General features: G+C 33.5%; 1 protein-coding gene across 3 annotated transcripts in view; it reads left to right on the plus strand.

Moving 5' to 3' along the window:
- Positions 1-19,800, plus strand: part of LOC126741979 (protein tiptop) — a 281,714-nt gene extending 261,914 nt beyond the window's left edge. For all 3 annotated transcript variants that reach the window (XM_050448484.1, XM_050448485.1, XM_050448483.1), the window contains 2 exons: positions 14,487-14,673; positions 15,517-19,800. In XM_050448484.1, coding sequence (XP_050304441.1) covers positions 14,487-14,673; positions 15,517-18,769 — 3,440 coding nt within the window. In that variant the 3' untranslated portion in view covers positions 18,770-19,800. The remainder of the gene's footprint in view (positions 1-14,486; positions 14,674-15,516) is intronic.
- Positions 19,801-22,118: the final 2,318 nt, after the last annotated feature.

Genomic DNA, 22,118 nt, shown 5'->3' on the forward strand with positions numbered 1-22,118 from the left:
GGTAAGACTAGCATTCTAATTTTATAAAATTCAATGTTTAACATTATAAATAAATGCCACTGCTTTTGAGTTCAAAATACTTTTTTAAACGATTGCGTTCATGATTTACGTACCAGATAAGCTTCATAAAACTTATGATTGCTGTGGTTGCTTCCAAAAGTGCATCTAAAAACCATGCACCCTCAACCACAAATCCTTACTTATACCAAATAGGTCTCTAATAGTTTCTTATTCATAGATATTATATAATAATATATTTATTAGTGCACATATTATTTCTTATAATAGAGTAATCGTTTAATTTTAAAAATGCTTTTAAACACAAATTATTTTTGCTATTAGAAATATTGAGATTTAAGCATTGGAATCTTATTTTAGGCTTATATTTAAGATCTACGCCGTATTAGTATTTTACTTGTTTTATTTAAAGTTCTGGAAAGTATGATTAAATCATTTTATTCTTAAAGTTTTATAAAATGGTATTTGAATATCACTAGGGTTTTACGAAGCAGTTTAGTACAACTACTCGCCTGGTAAATATTATCACTGACTTTAGGTATCATGAAGAACAAAAAACAATTAACAACTTCATGTTTATTGGATTTTAGTTAGGCATTCGACACTCTAAATCATAACGGTAATAAATTGCAGTAGTAGTTTGTGACCTGTAGTTTATAACACTAAGAATTTGGGTTTTGTTTTTGATAACACTTAAAGCGCTTAAAACATCTAAATGACCTAAAACGTCACTTATTGACTCAAACTAAGTATTCTTTGTGCAACTCTTTAATATTATCATTGGTTGATTATAGTGATATAATTTATAAAAACGTTATAGTATTGGAGAATTCCTTAATGCGGTTTTCTTTTAATATTTTATTTTTTTAAATGTCATTTATATATCATATTGTTCTTAATTCTGTGCTCAGATTGTGCATTAAAACGGGATTTAAATTACAAGAAAAATTTATAAATATGATAAATAAAAGGAATAATATTTATTAATACACAGTCGAAGTACACATGATCCCCTTTTCCTTATAAGAAAACAATATAATATTTTTTGTGTGTTTTGCATAATGATTGTATATGCTGGTAATATCTACCAAAATTAAGTGTATTTCTTTTAAAATAAACTTCTATTTGAGTTCAAATAGGAGCATAGCTACAATACTAGAATAATATAGTTAACATGTATTGCTCATAGACTTAAAATAACCGAAAAGTCTCCTTTGTATGCGTGTGTTAAATTGTTTACTGCCCTACCAGATCATATATAAAGAGCATTAACTTTATTAAAAAACTAAAAGATCTAATTAAAAAAATATTAATAACAAATAAACTTTATTTTATAGATTTATTTCGATGTTTTTTTTGTAGTATTTTTTTGTTCTGGCGTAATTTTACTTCAGATGCATAAATGTATATCGATTTAAAATTTTAAAAGACATTAGCAACCATTGAACTAATCGAAAAGGAGGAAGATTAAATAAATTTATATAAATAAAGAAAATAGTATTTAATAATGCATAACCAAAATGGACATGATTCCCTTTTCTCCATAAAAAAGCATTTATCTCGTGATTTATTTGCCTTATTTATGGTTTGTTTTTCTTCACTTTTCTTCCCAGACGAATAAGTATGATAACAAGTTAGCCAAATTTTAAGCCTTTAAGGTCTCATGTATCATGAGAGATAGTTGAAAACTAAGGTTGAAGTTACAAAGCAGTATAGAAGAAACAAACAATTTTTTAATGTCAACAAAAAATTAAAAGGAAGAATCGCAATTTTTTAGAAAGCTCAAAGAAAAAAAGGTTATGGATTATGATTTATTAATGCATAATCAAAATGGACACTATCCCGTTTTATTCAAATTAATCTATTTATCTTATGATATAGTTTTCTTTACTTACTACTCATTTTGAGGTTTGTTGTCCTTCACTTTTCGCCCAAGTGACAAATTTGTATGATAAGTTCTTCAAATTTTAAGCTTAGATTGTGAGTGATATGAAATGACAAACTAGGATTTACCATTTAGTTAAAAATTAATAGCAGTCATTAAATAATATTTAAAAAAATTTAAGAAAAACCTTTACAAATAATTTCGTTATTATTAAATAATAATGCATAACCAAACGGACACGCTCTTTGCGCTGTTAGAGGACTATTTTCATTGGCTTTTCTATTATTAGTAAAAATCTTTTATAACAAGTAAGTTATGTAATACAATTTAATTTAATTTTTTAACATACAGCACAAATGAAATTATACAGTTAAAATAAATTGTTAAAATAAAATTTTGAAAACTAGAAAAATAGGTAATAAAATGGTACTACAGGTTAAAACTAAATATAGGTACTTCTCATATGAAAAAAAGTGTCATGCGCAAGATACCTTTTAACTTATTTTTTGTACTGATTAAAGTTAATTATAATTGGTACGCAGTTAAGGGGCTTTATTGCAAAATGCCTTGAGCCATTTCTGGATGTTTCCATACTATTGTTATTTTTTGTGGAGTAGGTGTAAAAATCCTAATGACATTTGTATGAATTAAGATTTTATTTAATGTGCACAAACCCTGCATGATATACACACAGAATAAAATTAAATATTAAGGCTTATAAAGGAATTTTGAATGAATACGATTGCATTTTCTTTGTTGGCCAAATGCCTTATTAATTTGACACAAATAACGCTAGGTAAGAATACCATAAATTAAAATAGAATTGAAATTATAGTTTTACTAAAGGTGTTGTTCCTAGGTTAATTCTGCATATAAATGTACGCCATTCCATTTTACATTCAAGAAACAAAAATATTAATCCACTCTGAGTTACATTAATACTGCAGTTTTAAATTGCTTAAAGATAAGCGATTGGCAAAAAACCATTGACATAGATTTTTTCCTAAGTTTTGTAATTAAGATGTTCAACTTCTGAGGGGTGATAGTTCATATAAAAAGTTGTCTCATTGAAAAGAAACACGGTCTTGAATAGACATCCTGATCTAGATTAGAAAGATACAAGTTGAGCAGGTGAATGGCCTCATGTTGAAAATTGTAGAAAGATACAAGTAGTAGTAGTTATTTTGAGAGAATGGTATATGTATATGTGAATCAAATGCCTTTGTGAGACCTAGAAATGATGCAAGGGTATCAAGATATTTGTCAATAGAAATAATTACAAGACAAATAAATATACAAATGCATAACCAAAAGATACATAGTGCCCTTTTCTTTATAATTAAACAAATATCTTGTTATACTTCATTGTTTGTTTTAATTTGGTCTTTTTGAGGTTTACTTTCCATTACTTTTATGAACAATTCACTGGCCACATCTAATTAACGATCATTAGAAAAAAAGACACGTCAATTAAAGTTTCACCAGTCGCCATATCGTGGGTCACCAGACAGTACGTGTATAGTAAGTATATAGACCCAGGAATCTTTCCTGCAATAGATGGATCGCCTCGACACCATTTGACATACATGTGTGGGTGGTTTTACGAGTTCGCCGCCGATGCCGACCCTGTTGCATATTAATGGCGCCCAGGACTTAATTTATTAGTGCCGATTCCACCTGCATAATTCGTGTCAATTGACGTATATAATGTGTTTTACTGCAGCGGCATCGGCGGGCGGATGCATGTGTCAATCACATGTCGGTCACGTGATCAATATTTTAATGTATATTTAGAGGGGTTTTTATTCTGTAATAATTTTTAGTTAGTAATTTTTTTTTTCAATTTTAAAGCAGAATAAGTAATTGGAAAGTTAAATAATGTCTAGATACAATGAAATAGTTATTTTGTTACTGAGAGTTGAAGAAAGCAATAAATGAGCAATGTAGATGTACCATGAAGTACTCAAATTTTCTTGGGTGAGGAGTTTATTTTACCTTCCAACCCAAAATTTCTACATTTAAAAGAGCTGATTATTGATTTAAAATATATTTTGCCCAAAATGTCGGATTTCGAAAAACGAACCCTTAACCGAAACTCCGTTATCAAAATCATTTAAGCGATACATAATTCAATAAATGAAGGTCTGGACTTCCTGGAAAGTGACTTATTATTATTATATGCTACTCCAAATTCAATTTGAGATTTATTCAGGCTTACCAAAATGCCTTACATAATTTTATTTATTTCTTCAAAAAAGTCTCTAAATAAATTAGTTTATAGCAGTTTGGTTTGCCATGATGCTCTAACATTTTTTATGGAAAAATTGCAGTTCTGATGTATTAACTCCTCAAAATGCCTGAATTATTATTTTTATTGTGTTTAAAATATTTAGGTTTCAATAATATTATATACTTCAACTGACTACTACCTTCTTAAAGAAATCCAATTTCTTATTTATTCCAGGCAGTTTAACCCCTATGTATTTTTTGCTGTTATTCTTACTTGGATCTGGAGGTAAAGTTCATCCAAACTTGCTGATACTTTCTTGAAAAATTTTCTTTTCCTTTTTTTGCTTAAATGATACTCAAAATATTATTCCAGGAATTCAGTGTATCCATAGTAATTTAGATTTCTGGAATGAAATTCCAAAAAAAAAGTAAAATATTATTTAAAAGTTTATTCCAGGGAGTCCTAGTAAGTCAGATTCCTGGAATAAAACCATCAAGTTATCAAAGAATATTAAATTTCAAAGATATAATCCTGGAATTCCTCATTACTTTAAATGAGCTAGAAAAAGATGTAGAATACTTAAAATACACATGACACACATAGTGAATCAGACTGGAATAAAATGTAACTTACGTAAGATAATTAAATTCCATAGACCGTGGAATTTTTTATACTAAATTAAAAAGATTATTCCAGGGATTCCCAGTAAATCAAATTCCTAAAATAAAACAATCAAAAAATATTAAATTTCAATTTTTTTTTGGCTTGGACTAGTTTTTTTTGTACGCGGTGTTCGCAAAATAGACGGAGATATTTTAATGGGTGATTCTCTTGTAAAAAGATATGAGAAAAAGTTTTAATAAACATGGGTCCGGAAATGCACAGTTTTCAAGATACAGGGTGATTAATTTTTTAAAAAATATTAATTTGAGAAGGTGTACAGAAATAGATGATGGACATTTTCAACATTTGTTGTTGCATTAAAAAGCTCCTAGAAATGTTTTTGATGTTTTGTTTTCCAAGACACCTGTAATTTTTTTACCAAAAATTAATAAACCCATTTTATCCATTGGCATGCAATAAAATAATATTTTTTTTTGTCCAATGCTTAATCAAACAACAAATATTAAAGTTGAAAAAAAGGCAGTGGCGTATATTTTGAAATATCTCTGTCTATTTTTCGAACTCCCTGTATAGTATTAGTTATCATAATTTTAAACTTTAAATAATCAGGGCCATAATTGGTAACAGGGTCAATGTGACAATAATTGTCACGTGTTAAATTATTTCCTTGCAAATAAATCTTGTTTTTTTTGAATATTTAAAAAATCATCAAGAGATAGGATTTTAATGTTTTGGATTACAACTTCTCTTTCTTTGACATCTGTTAGGACATTTTTTTTACAAAGACACTTAATAAAGTCAATCACTTTTCACGTCTTTACATATTAGTTTTTGTGAAGTTTTAATATTAATTTGAAATAAACTATTTTAAATTTAAAATTAAAAAACAAAATATGTTCCACCCTAAAACTGACGTAAAACTAACTTTTTTTCATTCTAAAACCGACTATTTAACCTATGCAAACACCCAACTGTCACATAATTCGCCCTCACCATAAACTCATGAATCTTTTTTAATCTTCCTGCTCGCATATATCGCGTATAGTACAAAGAAGCTCAAACATACAACGGTAGCGAACGAACCAGGCACAGGCCTGGTGCACAACAAACATATCTATAACAAATCAGGCGCTTTCACGATTTACAAAAAAAAAAGCGAAAAAAGCGAAAAAAAAAATGCACCATCGCGGCGAGAGCATGCAGGAGCCGGCGAGGCAGCGGAATCGAAAGGCGGAGTGAATCCTGCTTCATCTGACCAATGACTCGGCGGAGCGACTCAGCATGTAGATACAACTGCTTAACGATACTAATTACTTTGATTTATCGTCGTATTGTTCATTGTTGTAACGAGTACGCCCTCTTTCGGGCCGCGCTAGAAGGAGCGCGAAGTGGGGAGTTTACATGCCGATATGATAAATTTAGGATGCGAAACGCGTTATGCATAACTTTAATGGATATTGCGATAATTTATGGGAATTATTTTTCGAGCGTGGCATATTTGGGTTAATTCAATTAAAAACGATAATTAAGTCAAATAATTAAGACCTATTTTCTTTATTCTGATATTTTGATTTTGAGGCGTTTAACTCTGCCTTGATTATATAAATGAAGAAGCACAGTTTATGACAGACAAAAAAGGTATGTGTGACAAAACCAAAGGCAACATGGTTTACGGATGTATTAAAAATTATCAAAAGAAGGCGAAATAAAACATTCTCTAAATATAAGCGAACAAAAAACTAGAAGATTAGCAAGCTTATGAAGAAATCAGGAATTATTTTACAAATGCTGCTCGAAAATAGAAAAAGGCCTATTTACAATTTGTAGCGCGAAAGCGCGAAATAATAGTAATAAAGATAAGTAAGATCTTAATATTTATGGGAAACAAAAACACAATATAGCAAGACCAAATCATTTAAGGAATCCCGAAGATATAAACAATTTTTTTATAAAATCAATTAATGCTTTAGCGATAGATATCACTGATGTTTGTATAAATAAATATACAAGTAGTTTGGTTATTCTTGGTAATCGGTCTGTTTAAATTTATAAATAAAAATCCTTTAATTTAATTTAGGAACCTCTATATTTCGCTACTAATTTGTAGCTTCTTTAGGGGAAAGCTAAAATAAAAAGAAAATTAATACACACTATTAAAATGTTCAAATGGTCCAAGAATTAAAATGAAAATAATTTAAAGTCATAAAATATATACAATGTGGAAATTAAAATTTTACATTAAGAGACATATACATAAAAAAAGGACTATTAGAAGTTAACGTTACATCTTAACGTTTACAATTATAATAAAATAAATCGAACCTACACAGTTACTAGCCTGTACATGATTTTACTTCTTATTCACAATATTCCCTAAACAATAGGACTGTGTTTTTGCTGATAACAATAAGAATATTAGATACGAGGTTAGTTATAAAAGGTATACTATGAAACAAAAAATGTGTATTATTATTATTTTAATAAATTGCAATATATCACACTCAGTTGGTATATGTCAAATCTAGAATTAATCATTGTTGATATGAACCATTTCCATAAACCAGCATTTCCGGTAGTTAGTCTCAGAATGCAATATAGTTACATTAATAATCAAACTGGTGGTTCGTATTTAAAAAATGAACCGCCAAGGCACAAGATTTTTTAGCTATGCGATAATCACTCTTATGTCGCGTAATTCTCTGTTTCAGTTTTTGGGTAGTTTGTCCAATATAGCAACCCTCAAAACCTGTACAAAGAGTGTTCTAAACTAGATAAGACCTTTGTAAAATAGGCGTTATATCCTTCGTTTTAGAGGAAATGCCCCTAGAAGTGGTTGTGTTGTATTTGGTAATCTTAATATTTGGTACTGACTTTAAAGTATTAATTAAGTTATTTGTTAAACCATTGATGTAAGGAAGTTTTTTATATTTAATTATTGTAGGAGCACCATCATCACTAGGGCCATCGAAAAACGTTGTTAATAATTGTATTTTAGCTTTCCTCCTGAAGAAGCTACAAATTAGTAGCGAAATATAGAGGTTTCTTAATAAGAATAAAGGATTTTTATTTATAAATTTAAACTGACCGATTCCCAAGAATAACCAAACTACTTGTATCGCAGTACGATCGAGAAAACGATAATAATTAACGATAAACAGGTACATCCGACGAGCAGTTTTTAGTTTACACCCTGTTTAGAAATTGATGTATTAAATGCAATTTTTACTATTAAATCAAATGCCTGTGGGTCGGATAGTATAACGATCCAAATAATTAAACTTTGCTGCCCGGTTATAGTCCCTTTTCTTACACATCTTTTTAATGAATGCCTTCTGTGTGGCCAAATGCCTGATCTGTGGAAATCATCTGTGGTTCTTCCTTTGACCAAAAATAATAAACTAATAACGTTTTCTGACTTACGACCTATAAGTTTGTTATGTGTGTGCTCTAAGATCCTGGAAAAACTAATTTACGCCCAAGTGACTACTTATCTAAAGCACTACTCTCTCCTTAGTCTTAATCAATCAGGCTTTCGTAAAGGCTATAGTATATCTATTTTATTGCGCGTCCTATACGACATATATGAAGCAGCTGATAAGGGTAATACTACAGCACTGATTCTGCTTGATTACAGCAAGGCTTTTGACACGATAGATAACAAGCTTCTGTGCTTTAAGTGAAGTTTTTTTGGATTTTCTCTTTCGTCCATTCGTTTTTTTTGAGAGCTACTTATTAGGTAGAACTCAGTCAGTGCCTTTTGAAGATGGGGAATCATCTTTGAGGCCTTTGACTAAAGGCGTGCCACTGGGATCGATTTTGGGACCCTTGCTGTTTGTTATTTATACGAGTGACATAGATTCTATTGTCAATAATTGTATAATTCAACGACACCTAAATATATACCAGTTTTTCTAAAGCAAATGCGGACGAAGCTGTTTAAAAATATTGGATTGCGACTGAATCCGTCAAAGTCGGTCGTAATTTACATTAGTCCTGATCATGAGTGGGCAACGAATAATTTGGCTATTCATGTATCCCAAACTCCAATCCCGATCGTAAGAGAATGTAAGAATCTCAACATTATAATTGATTCTAAGTTACGATTTCGCTGCCAATTGGCAAGGGTCCTTCAAAGGTCGTATATGTCATTGCGGAATCTGTACAGAAGTAAAGATATACTTGAACTGCCGTTGAGAAAGGTTTTATGTGAAACATTGGTTCTCTCTCATACTGCTTATTGTAATTTTGTGTATGGCCCAGCCCTGAATGTAACATCAAAAAAAAGATTACCACGCTTGCAGAATTCATGTATACGTTGTATTTACAATTTAAGGGCCCGTGATCACGTCAGATACAAGTTACCTGCACTAAGTGGTTAAATATGCAGGAACGAGAGACGGTACACTTCGCATGCTTTCTTCATAGAATTATCTCTAGTGAAGCGCCTGAGTATCTTAGAGATCGTTTAACTTTTAGATTCTCCACTCATAATCGTATTACACGTCAAAATACCTTTTTTAAATATACCAAAGCATCGCACAGCTATGTTTCAATGTAGTTTTTCGTTTCTTGCTTTAAAAATATATAATAGTTTGTTGCATAAATTGCATAATAGGTTTTAAGAAAAACACAAAAGGGTTTATGCTGAGTAAATATAGTTCTATGCCAGGGTTACTCTTAAATATATTTTGATTATTTTTATATACATCATAATTATTTTTACTAATTAGGACTGTTTATACCAGGTAATTTATAATAATATGTATTACGGATATCTGTATGCTCGGTTAAGAAAACGGCTTTGGCTACCCTTCGCTGAGTTTATTAAAAAGTCGTTTACTATTATTATTATTATTGCCTCAGACACTTTATCTTCAGGTACTTTAGTTTTCTATGATTTTGTAATACATTTTTTAGACCATACTAATAGTCACACCAGAGTATTATACAATATATTGCAGTCTTTTGATTTGAGCATGCATGTCAATCAACTTATCTTACGTAAAATACCACTCATCAACTATAATTGATTATGTATGTACAAACTTATGTTAGGTAACGAACACACAAAATTGTCAGTGCACAGGTGCAGGGTTATCTGCCAATGAGGCTACTATAGATAAGCCACAAAGATCTTTACAAATAAAACGTGGACTGTAGACTCTACGAAAGAAAAAATTTTGCTAGGTTTAGGCATCAGTGTTATAAGGTTAATCGTCTTTGAACATAAATAAAGGACATTTCACAAATTAATATTAAATAATTTTAATGATCATTTCTGATAATCAATGTAAAAAGTAAAAGAATAAAAGGTGCCTATATTATATTGGGAAATTTTCAATAAATAACGAAGCATTTATAGGGTATGTTAAAAATTGTAGGAAAAACTATAGAAACAATAATTATATTTCAGTTCCCGTATCAATATTTTTTCTAATAAATCTAAGGAATCCTGGCATATTATAAATTAAATAAATTCGAAAAATATCAATTTTTGATAAAAAAATTCGATACGGGGAGGTTACCTGAAAAATGAAAAATCACAAACTTTGGAGGTCGATATCTCGGCCTCTATGTATAGCATCGGCAAAATTCTAATGGTTTTGACTAAGTTTCGTCCTTTTGAATCCAACAAGATTATCCGCAAAATCGTAGCTCTCATGTTAGCTGAGATCTCGCATTTTTGGTGTCTATTTAAGTGCTCAAAAACGAGGTCAAAAAATGACTTTTTCCGAATGTTCAAAGTGTTCTCATTTTACTCGAATCCCGGTATACCCGGTGTTTCGTGATGTAGGTGATAGGAAAAAACCGCTGATATTGTTAGTTCGAATTCAAATCAATTTTTTAAAATTCAAAAAAGGAGGAAATTCAAAATTGAAGGTCGATATCTCGGCTTTTGTGGGTAGACTTAAGATTAAGAAGAAATAATTTTTAAATTGTATTTTTATTAGTGTTAAATATTATTAGCTTAATGGCATATATAGTTGATAGTCACTTAAACAATTTGAAAGTGTAATTTCGATATGTTAGCAACATCAAATAAAAAAAGTAATGGTGATAAAATTGAACATTGAGAAACGTCTTTTTCTATTTTGTAAAATTATAATTTTAAAATATTGTTTTCTATGTACTGGTATTACGCTGAAGTTTATACGCAAAAGGATGTTTTTTTTAAGCACACAGAAACCATACAAGTCACTTTTAAGATTCAGACTTCTACGCAAGGACGAGAACGTCCCTTGCTTGATGTGACGTCAAAAGTTAGACACCAGGCGGATGATGTTTGTGTTAGTTGCTTTTTAGTAATTAAAGAGTCTATTTTTTTTGTAATATATTTGAATTTATTTATGTTGATTTACTTTAGAGATGACCATGACCAAACAGATCTTTGTCGAATACAATTTTATATAGAATGTAAAATTGTAAGAATAAATAGAGTATTCCAGGTATCAGTAGCCATGTTTAATAATTCAACTACTATGTTGCTTAGTTTTTTAATTTTAAGCTTTCTTATAAATCACAGAAAGAAAAAATATTTTTAATTTCAACTATTTTATTATATCTGGTTTTTAACTTAACATCTAGTCCTACTTGGTATTACTACAGCTTTTGACAAGGCATGTAGTAGTGCTAACATGTTTCCTGAAATCACACGGAGAGGTTAATTGGAACTTATCAGTATATGCAGTTATTTGAATATATAACAATCGTTCTATTATTTCTTCTTTTGAGTCGTTCTTTTTTACTATTGGCTTGAATATAGCCTTTTTTCAGATATCTCGAAAAAGCTTCTAAAGAATTCAACAATATTGATTAGGGAAACAATAGGGAAACAACAAACCAGCATAATAATTTTTTTATAATGTACAACTATTTTGCAGTTCTTTTCGAATTTTTTTCTATTATTTGATTATAGTAACTATTATTTCCTTAAACTATTGCTTGTTTTAGTGATCTATACTTATTTTATTAATAGTTTAATGTTATTTATAATCCATGGATTAAGAAGTCTTAAAATTATAGTAAAAAATGTTTCTGATCATTTCTCATTCTGAAACAAAGAAACTTTAATAAACGATCTAATAGTGAAATATGCATAACCAAAATGGATATGATTACTTTAGAGGCTTTCTCGGTAATTCTACTTATACTTGAGTCATTAGAATTCTAGCAGATGATGAAAAATCACCATTTTCATGATAGAAGTTCGAGCACAGGCACCTGGTTATAAATTATGTGATTCTAGAATTAAAGGATTCCCTAAAAGTTGTTTCAATATTTATTATAAGAATCCCTAAATTTTTTTCAGAAAAAAAAAAGATATTAGATTTTTTGTTACCTGTACTTATTACATTTATGCATTTTTATCATTAACAGTTAATGTCTTGGTATCTGATGATAAACATATGATTAGTCTTGAAAAACTTCCTAAACTATGATTTAAAAAAAATATATATTTTAGCAGGATGCTTTTTCCAGCAGCAAATATTATAAAAATTAGTAAAAAACTATGTGTGCATAACCAAAATGGATACGACTATTATTTTTTTAATTATGCTGCCTACCGATATAAATTTCCCTAGCAAGTGTTTGCTACAGAATCCATATCTGGTAATAGGGAAAGCCCTCTACAAACCATTAGTCCTACCACATATTTATGGATTATGGTGATAAGGTTAGATAATATTTAGAAGCTTTATGTAATGACTTTCCCACGTTAGTCGCATAAGAATTTAAAGCTTTTTGCATTTTTTTCAGATGCTCAAACAATTGCTTTTTTACAGAAAACCGATAAAAAAATATTAAATTCCAAAAAGAAAAACTACTAAGTTAAAACAGCTGACTTAGATTTTCCAGTCACACAATTGCTTCTGACCTCAGACTGCTTATCCTATCTAAATAGAATTCCTTTTTTGTGTCCCATCTAAGAATTATCAAAAAACTTGAAACCGAGAGTATTTGCTGCATCTTGACTATTTCTTAGTTTTAGAGAAAATTCTGTTAAGTGTCTGGATAAGTAGTAAACAAATTGGATCTAAACAAATGAGTAAACTGAACCTGACCAGCTAGATTTAAAGGCTCTTAAAACTTTAATTTTCCATCTAGTTGAGTAACTAAAAATAATTGGTGATACTGCGGTTTCCTTTTCTCATTATTCAACAAATTATCTTCCAGCGTTGCTTAAATTCTATTTCTAATCACTCCTCCAGTACAACTCTTGGGGCAATTAATATACCTCTTTTCTAACAACAAAAAAAAAAGAAAATCTCCAACCACGAGTTACTTAATACCTAGAAAGCCGGCAATATCAGATTGCTGTTAATGAATGTGCGAGTGGTCCGGCGTCGATTTTGATCTTTCGCCAATTTATAGAATCGTTCTTGTTCATAGCCCCCGGGCAGCTTCTGACTGGGATTCCTCGTGTAACCGGCCTCAAACATGAACAATTTGTTGATAACATCGTACCGAGACGAGTACCGTGCTCGTATCTTGTCGAAGCGTTTTTCTTTTGCGGTAGCAGTAGCTCACATGAAGATCGATTAAAACTGGTGTGCTTTTGGAGCAAAACGTTTATCATGGTACTGTATCTGGGCTCTTTTACCTCGGAGGTACCACCTCGTCAAGTCAGATGAATAATAAAACCAGAGTACCGTCAAAGGAGCTAAACAAAGTATTATCTTAATAAATTCAAACATTACACATGCGGCTGTTATCTTTAGCTAGGCGCATCTTTTGAAAAAGTAGGTAATGTGAGGGGAGCTTAAATTAAACAGTGGTTTTATGACACTGTGTGGTTATAAAAGCGGCAATTTTAATAAAATTGGCTTAGTTTTATGTGTGATTTTGATGGTGAATAATCGACGTTTTTGTAAAAAAAAAGTGCTTCCGTCGTTATTCTTCAAGGATTAGAGCCTGTAAGTTAAGATATTATACCTATTCTCAAATTGCTTAATAAAAAAAAAACATATTACCAGTAATTTACCCACATAATTTACTATATACACTCGAGCAGTTCAACATTTATCCGCTTACAATTTTCTTCAACTCGGCCTTACGACACCACATATAGCAAAAACAAATTCCAACACGTTTTTTATTAAACGTATGACTGATGATTGCTCGTATAACAAACTGGTCCACATTAATAAGGGAACAATTTACTGTGGAAATACAGAAGTTATAAATCATTCAACCGTAGTGACATCTGTGGCTCGCCTTGAACTATCACGCTCTTAACTGGTCGCCATCTTGGTCTCACTTTATACCAGGTGTTGCTACTTTGATGTGCCTTTAAATTTTTTTTTTGAACATGACGACAATTTGGCGCCCAACACTATATTCTACTGAAAAAGATCAGTTTCTCGCTTAAAAAAGTCACCCAGGCCCTAATTAACGAACGCCGGTCATTAATAATTTACCGTTGAAAATAATGACGAGTGATATGCATAATTCGCTAGTAAAACGGGTGGCTGATATTCAGTTCTCCATCTTCCATCTGTTATTTTGTTTCTCAAGTTATAATTCCGCGATTTATGTGATGGCTCGACTTTATATCTTTCATTATAGTTTACATAAATTGAAACGTATTAACTTGCTGCCTTTTCATTTATTACCGTGCAATTACCTGTTTTGATTTTTGCAAGAACCGACCCGATTTTAGCTTTCACTTCTTTTTATTTATTTATAACTGTTGAATTTTTAATTAAATGGTCGTATCCATTGTTACAGGGGAAGGCGGAGAAGAGGGATCACCAGAAGAGGGCGATGACAAACTAGAAGGCGAAGAGGAAACTGGATCTATGACACCCACTTCTGTCACTCCTCCCATTGAAGAAGGCCAGTCACCACCACCTGGAGATGTACCTTCTCCCGATGGTAGCCCCAGGAGCTTTAACGAGGAATCTACATTACTAAGGTAAGCATTAACTAAAAAAAAATGTGTACACCATACCCAAGCAACACACGATAGTTAAATAAACCTTTATTTTTGGAATATACTTGTGGTGTATATTTTTGGTTGAACTTTAACGATAAATATTGGATAAAATGTTCGCGTGATATATGTTGAGAAATTTATTATTTTGTTTATGTCGTTTAATTTTGACCAGAAGGTTTATTACATGTTAATATTATACAATAATTATTTTTTAAACGTTAAATGTTAAAGTATGGTATATTGTATATTATTTACTCATTCTATTTTTGGCGTGCAAGAAAAAAAATAATTTTTACCAATGGCGTCCATCAGGAGTTTATCGTAAAAATTTTTTATTACAAAAAAAAGTACACCACTGCATTTTTCAATAATACATTATATTTTTTAAACCGTTGTTTAATTTTGATACTTGAAGAATACCTTGAACATATAGGGTTGATAAAAGCACAAAAACCTGGTTTACTACTTATAAATAATGTTTTTACAGATTTTAAAAATACGTTGAAATAAAAAAATACAGCCTTTTTTCAAAAATGCAACTTTTTGATTTTTCCCAAATATTTCAAAATCGGAAAAAGATAAAATTGTTCTGAAAGCGGAACTTAATTTGTAACTAAATGCCCTATAGCTTCCCCCCTCTTAACCAATTTTCTATCTCTTATAGTTTCCAAGATACTCATACATGTACACCCAATTTGGGCCACACTGTATATTTAACGATAACAATATATAATGTGTTGCTTGCGTAGCCATTTAAGTTATGCACTCTTAAACTTTAAACTCACAACCTTCACAAAACTAACTCGCTTCTATCTTTTTCAGAGACCAAAACTCCCGGTGCAACTCACGCGACTCCTCCGAGTCCCACCTGCTATCCCACTATCCATCGGGAGAAGCTGAAAGGATGCTCGCTGAACGTGCAGCCCTCCTCCAAGGAGTGCCCCTAGGTGCTGCCCTAAGTCCCGTAGGAATGGCCTTACCGCCCTCCCTACCCGCAGGGCTCTTACCATCCCAAAGTGCTGCAATGGCTGCTTACTTGAACGCCGCTGCGGCAGCTGTCCAGTCACATCGGCTCATGATGACTTCCCCACTTCCCGGAGGGTTCAGTAGGGCACCGATATCTCCTTTGATCAGTTCCACTTCTAGTCCACCCGGTTTGCTTGGGCAGTCATTGAATGATTTATCACCAAATGCTGAAGGAATCCTGGATTTTAGCCGAAAATCGAACAAGGAGGAAGAGACTGAGATTGATGCTGTGAATTTGGTGAAGTCCAGTACTCCACCTCCAAGTGGTAGCACCCCTTTAGACTTATCGGTGAGCAGCAGGAAACGGACCTCTGAAGAGCCCATACAGCAACCCCCTCCCCGCAAGCCGAAAATGGAGTTTAAGCCGACGATACCTGCTTGGCCTCCGGGGTTGGGGGCGCAGCACCTGCCATATTTTGCTGCTGCTGTAGCTGCGGCCGGTCTATCCCCTAAAAACACCCCTAATGACTTATGGAATGGCAAATTGAAGCCCAGCACTCCTGCTCCAAGTGATGCTACAAAAGCTCTGGAGAAAATGAGCGAGCTGAGCAAGATCGGTGGCGAAGATCTTTTTAGAAACATGAGCAGTTCCGTGCCTGGAAACACCACCAGTAACAGACACAGCGCCTGGCAGAGTCACTGGCTTAACAAAGGTGCCGAACAAGCCAAAGATGTCTTGAAGTGCGTGTGGTGCAAGCAAAGCTTCCCCAGTCTGGCAGCTCTGACCACTCATATGAAGGAAGCTAAGCACTGCGGAGTCAACGTTCCCGTCCCACCAATGCAATCAACCAGCGTGCTACCTTCTCAATCCCAAATGACTTCTCCATCAAACACCAACAGCTCAAGCAGCGCTGGATCGAGCAAACCAAGCCAAAACGACTTGAACATGCTCATAAAAGAAACCATGCCATTACCAAGAAAGCTGGTGCGTGGCCAAGATGTTTGGTTAGGCAAAGGAGCCGAGCAAACACGCCAGATCCTAAAATGCATGTGGTGCGGCCAAAGCTTTAGATCCTTAGCTGAAATGACGAGTCATATGCAACAAACCCAACACTACACAAACATCATTTCACAGGAGCAAATCATATCCTGGAGATCTTCAGATGATGCCAAAGGTGGCGGGGGTGGCAGCACGAGCAACCAAACTCCCCCTGGTGGCACCAGCAGTCATGTCAGTGCAGTTCTCACTTGTAAAGTGTGCGATCAAGCCTTTAGCTCCTTGAAGGAGCTTAGCAATCATATGGTGAAAAACTCGCATTACAAGGAGCACATCATGCGCTCAATCACTGAAAGTGGAGGTAGAAGAAGACAGACTAGAGAGAAGCGAAAAAAGTCTTTGCCGGTGAGGAAGTTGCTGGAGCTAGAGCGAGCGCAGCACGACTTCAAAAACGGGGAGTGCGGTACGATCTTGGATAAGCTTCAACGTGATCCCACAGGCGCCGGCCGAATAACATGCGAAAAGTGCGGAAATAAAATAGAAACAAACATGTTCGTCGATCACATCAGGCAATGCGTGGGAGGGATATCGAGTAACCAAAGAAACTTTCTAAAAAGCGCCTTGATGTCCAACAACGTCATCCTGCCTCCGGAGAGTCCTGAGAGGAGTAAAATGAAGACTCCATCCGACAAGTCACCATCACCGACGACTCAAAGATCCCCGTCAGTAAGTGACCTGAGCAACAAAGAATCAAATCCTCCCACAGAAACCAATAACGGTTCAAGCCCAAGCGTCTTGAACGCCATCGAGAAACTTATTGAGAAGAGCTTTGATTCGCGTTCAAGGCAAAATCCTGGATTTTCTGGACAAGGGCAGCCGCAAGCCCCAATGGGGTCAAGTATATTAAAGAGACTCGGGATAGATGAGAGTGTTGATTATACCAAACCTTTGGTAGACGCCCAGACCATGAATCTCCTCAGGAGCTACCACCATCAACAAAGCCACTATGGCAGAAGAGAAAGAAGCGGCAGCGAGTCCAGTTCGTTATCTGAAAGGGGCAGCAGTCGCGTCGATTCACTTACGCCAGAAAGGAAAATGGATCCCCCTGGGATCCCTTTAACCAGCACCCCTCGATCCACACCTGACATCAAACGCGAAAAGAGCCCTATGCCTGAAAAGCCTTCTCCCGTAAGCGAGGATGTGGTGGTAAAAAAAGAAAGAGATGATGATAGTGACCGACTAAACGAACCTGCATCAGAAACACCACTTAAAATAAAAAAAGAAAAAGAGGAGGAGGTTGAAGAGGACGAGCGGCAAAGCTACCACAGCAACGGTGACGTGGCAAAAGATGAAGAAGACAAAAGGCGGAGCCATACAGCTTCACCTCAAGCTAGTACGAACGAACCACCACCACCAAGCAGCCCTTGTCGAAACTCAACCAGCAGTCCGGCAAGCAGCGATCGCTCTGGTACCCCCAGAAGCACCACCAGCGATCGAAAAAGTACCCGAGGGGGAAGTTTGGGCGCATTAAGCTCCATGTTCGATAACTTATCAGGTGCTAATAGTTCAAGCGAAAACGCTTCGACATCCGGAACGAAAAAAGGGTCGAGTCACCCTCTGGCCGCATTGCAAAAACTTTGCGATAAGACTGAAACCCATACGAATAATCGAACGCACTCGGCCACGGTTACGTCGGCAAATATACCGAGTACCACCACGAGTTCCGCTGGTACCACCCCAGGGGCTATTCTAGCGTTCAGTTGGGCATGTAACGATGCGGTGATGACACCAGATTCGATTATGAAATGCGCTTTTTGTGATACACCGTTTATATCTAAAGGTGCCTACAGGCACCACTTGTCTAAGATGCATTTTGTGAAGGATGGGGTTATTCCGGATCCTGTTACCCTTAAGGCTACTGCGGGTGGGAGTAGTAGTAGTAGTAGCGCGATCGGGGTTCCCTTGAAAGGGACAACGGTGCTTCCTGGTGGAAGTGCTTCGGTGGTACCACCGAAGAGTCCGCCCAACGTGGGGGGGTTCGAAGAAAGTCCTCACTCGAAATTTCTAAAGTATACTGAGCTAGCCAAACAGTTGTCTAGTAAATACGTGTAAATATTTATAAAATTACATTCCTATTTTGTAAAAAGTGTTTTTGGGAGGTCAAAGAGTTAAATGCGGTTTGAGTATCTTGTAAATAACCAATTTGTCAGGATTTTGTTGTAAAAAATAGGCCAGTTTCTGACTCTTTGACTCTTTTTAATTTTAGTCTTGAAGGTATATACGCCCGCTTAAAAAGTCGGGTCCTTTGTGATGTTATCATATCGTAAATAATTTGATGCAAAAAGTGGAAACCAGTAGCGTTACGGTTTTTGTAGGTTATAGTTGTGAAGTTGTAAATTCTTTGCAAATGAAAATAAATCTCAAGTGATGATTATTGTTATACGAATTTTGAGTCAGTGTACATAGTGTATAAGTCAGTACTGTTAAGAACATTCAGTTTTCCCTTGAAAAGTGGGGCAAGCCGAAGCTAGGAATCTCGCTATATCCGTACTATTTTTTTCATGTATACAGGATAAAAATTTTATACAGTTATTATTATTATACTCTGTCCTGTATAAAAACCTTGAATTTATTTTTTTTTATTAATTTTCGCTTTGGCTTGTCCCCACTTTTATCAATAATAAGGTAAAAATAGTTGTTGGTTTAAAAACCAGATTACCTTCTAAAAGTATTAAAAAGTCGTAGTAGTGTAAAACCTGTGGTTTCTTTTAAAGTGATACACTGTGTTTTGTTTTTTGCGAAAAATTGGAACTGAAAAAAAAACGAATTTTGTAACGATTTCTTTGCTTTCATTCTTTACTAGATTGGAATCAAAATTATCTTACAAACCGTCAATACTTAGTATACGTATTTCATGAATATCTCTTCTTCCAATAAAAAAGTTTTAATGAACAAAGCGTCTATTTATTAAATAAAAAATTAATTATACTACACTGAATAATACAAAAGATGTATACGCAATTATAGCTAATAATCTTGGCGAAGCTCTTTTTATGTTATATTGAAATTTTTTAAATTTATTTAATTATTTTGTTGTATTTGATCGCGATAAAAGCTCAAATAAAAATATATGTTAAAAAATTAAGTTTTTGGCTGTTTTATTTAATTTTTTTGTTTTACCTTAAAAAAGGTCAATTTTTCTTGACCGGATCAATATTAAAAGAGGTGCAGCGATTTGGGTCGAATTGGGTAGGTATCACAACAGGTGGGTACTTTAATCTAATTATATTTCAACATACAATTAAAAAATAATTATAAAGAATTCATAGCTTTGCAGTATAATGCTTAAAAGTAGTCAACTACATTTGAGTTAAATTCATCTTTTTTTTATTTTCTCATGCATACTATACTGTGTATCAATATTATTAATAAACAATATTGTTATGTAGATCTCCATAAAATCCATTGATGTAATAAATTTTATTTTGACAAGAAGGTGAGTTAACTACTTTTATGCTTTGGACCGCAGAGCTATGAACTAATACCAGGATTTTCAAAAATATAACTTTACCCTTACCTTCTTACCAGACATGTTCACTAGCTGAAATACAACTCAAATTCTTTTTTTTTTAAAGATACAATCAAATTCTATGCAATACAAAGAGCGTTATCTGACATTAAATTCAACCTCTTTTAGTTCTATTAGTTTCTACTTATGAGATATCCAACCTAACTTCCCTTTATTAAGGACTTATAAAATATTAACAATCCAATTCTCTTTCAATTTATTTCAATATTAACGTAAGTTCAATTCAATCCTATTCAATTTTTTTTATTATGAAAGTATAAGAGGTTTATTAGATATTTAATACATCTCTGATAATAAGAAAGATACTTGCTTACAAGGAAATTTTTTTTCTCAGCAAAATGGAATGCTAATCTTGATTAAAGGGAGATGCAAATCAATGAGATAATTAACATTCAGAAGGATTTGGACAGGTTTGGGGGGTATTAATATCAAACTCTCTTTAACCCTTTTGCGTCGATTGGGACATACTTGTCTCATCAAAAATTTGGTTTTGAAAATGCGACTTTTTTATTTGACAAACTTTAGTGACTTTTAATTTATTTCTTTATTAGTACCTACCACAATGACAAAAATAGCTTAGGTTTATTTTTTTAACGTAAGTATAGTGTGGGCTATATATGTCCCAGCCGTATATTTGTTTGGGTTTTATATGTCCCAATAGTAAAATAAACCAAGATCAAGAAAATGTTCTTCCAGATTTACCAAGTATGTCAGAAACGGAGTTTCTTGAAGATTATCCAAGCATTAACAGCTGCGGTTAACAATAGCTTGTAATTAACTTTTTTCCACCATTTTAATGACTTGCGGTCAATGTTATATAGGCCTGTAAGTTGATCGAACAGGTCTACGCCCCCCATAAAGGAATTATATGTGTGTATTGCTTCGGGACAACTTAGTGTCATTTTTTTACCATCTTTACCAGTCCTTGCAACCTCGACTACATGATCGGTATCCATCCAATTGAATGCTTTTGTACCATAATTATAGAGGAGACATGCAGTGTCATCTTTTCACTGTCTTTTTATTAAATTGCTCAAATTTCGGCATATTCTTTCGAGTGGCTATGCAAGTTCCAACTTGAGGGAAAGGTAAGGTGTTCATTAAATTCACAGAAGTAAAAGAACGGTCATAACAAATAAGTACCTGGTTATCTGTTAAAGTTTCTGTCAATTTTTTTACTACTTGTTCACCTAGGGTGCCATTAATGATACCCGGTTCTCTTTCAGAATAAATATTAAAATCATAAACATAACCCGTATTAGAGTCGCAGCGTTCCCAAATTTGTATGCCTCTTTTGATTGGGTTTAATGGTAAGTATTGTTTTAATGATGAACGACCTCGAAACTTTATCATAGACTCATCTATGGATTGAAATTTGCTTTCGGTTCTAACTTTTGGGAACGTCGATTTGAGACACGCAATAATATCTTCAATATAATAAGTTTTACTGACGTTATTTGGCTTTTGTGGATGTTTAAAATACAGTTTACTAGCCAGAAGTCTTAAGGTACCTATTCACGTTCCCTGCCTGTCCGGCTATTATCGTCACTCTCTACACACGTACAGTTTGTTGCTAGGGTTTCTGTCGACAGTTTTCTATCCGATGCGTTATTTGCCGGACGTTTGGTTCACATTCAGTACTCACATTCAGTTAATGATTGACGACATATCACAAGAATACGCTGCAGCTATTGTTATTATATTGTCACAAAAACGAAAGAAAAGGGCAAAAAAGAAAATGTGGGGTAACTGAATGGTTAAAAAAACGTAGTTCCTTATCACATTTGGAACTTATACGAGAACTGCGGCAAACAAGCGACAGTGATTTAAAAAATTACCTTAGAATGGACAATGACTGTTTTCAATAGTTAT

The sequence above is a fragment of the Anthonomus grandis genome, chromosome 11, assembly GCF_022605725.1.
Source record: "Anthonomus grandis grandis chromosome 11, icAntGran1.3, whole genome shotgun sequence".
Taxonomy (NCBI): Eukaryota; Metazoa; Arthropoda; class Insecta; order Coleoptera; family Curculionidae; genus Anthonomus; species Anthonomus grandis.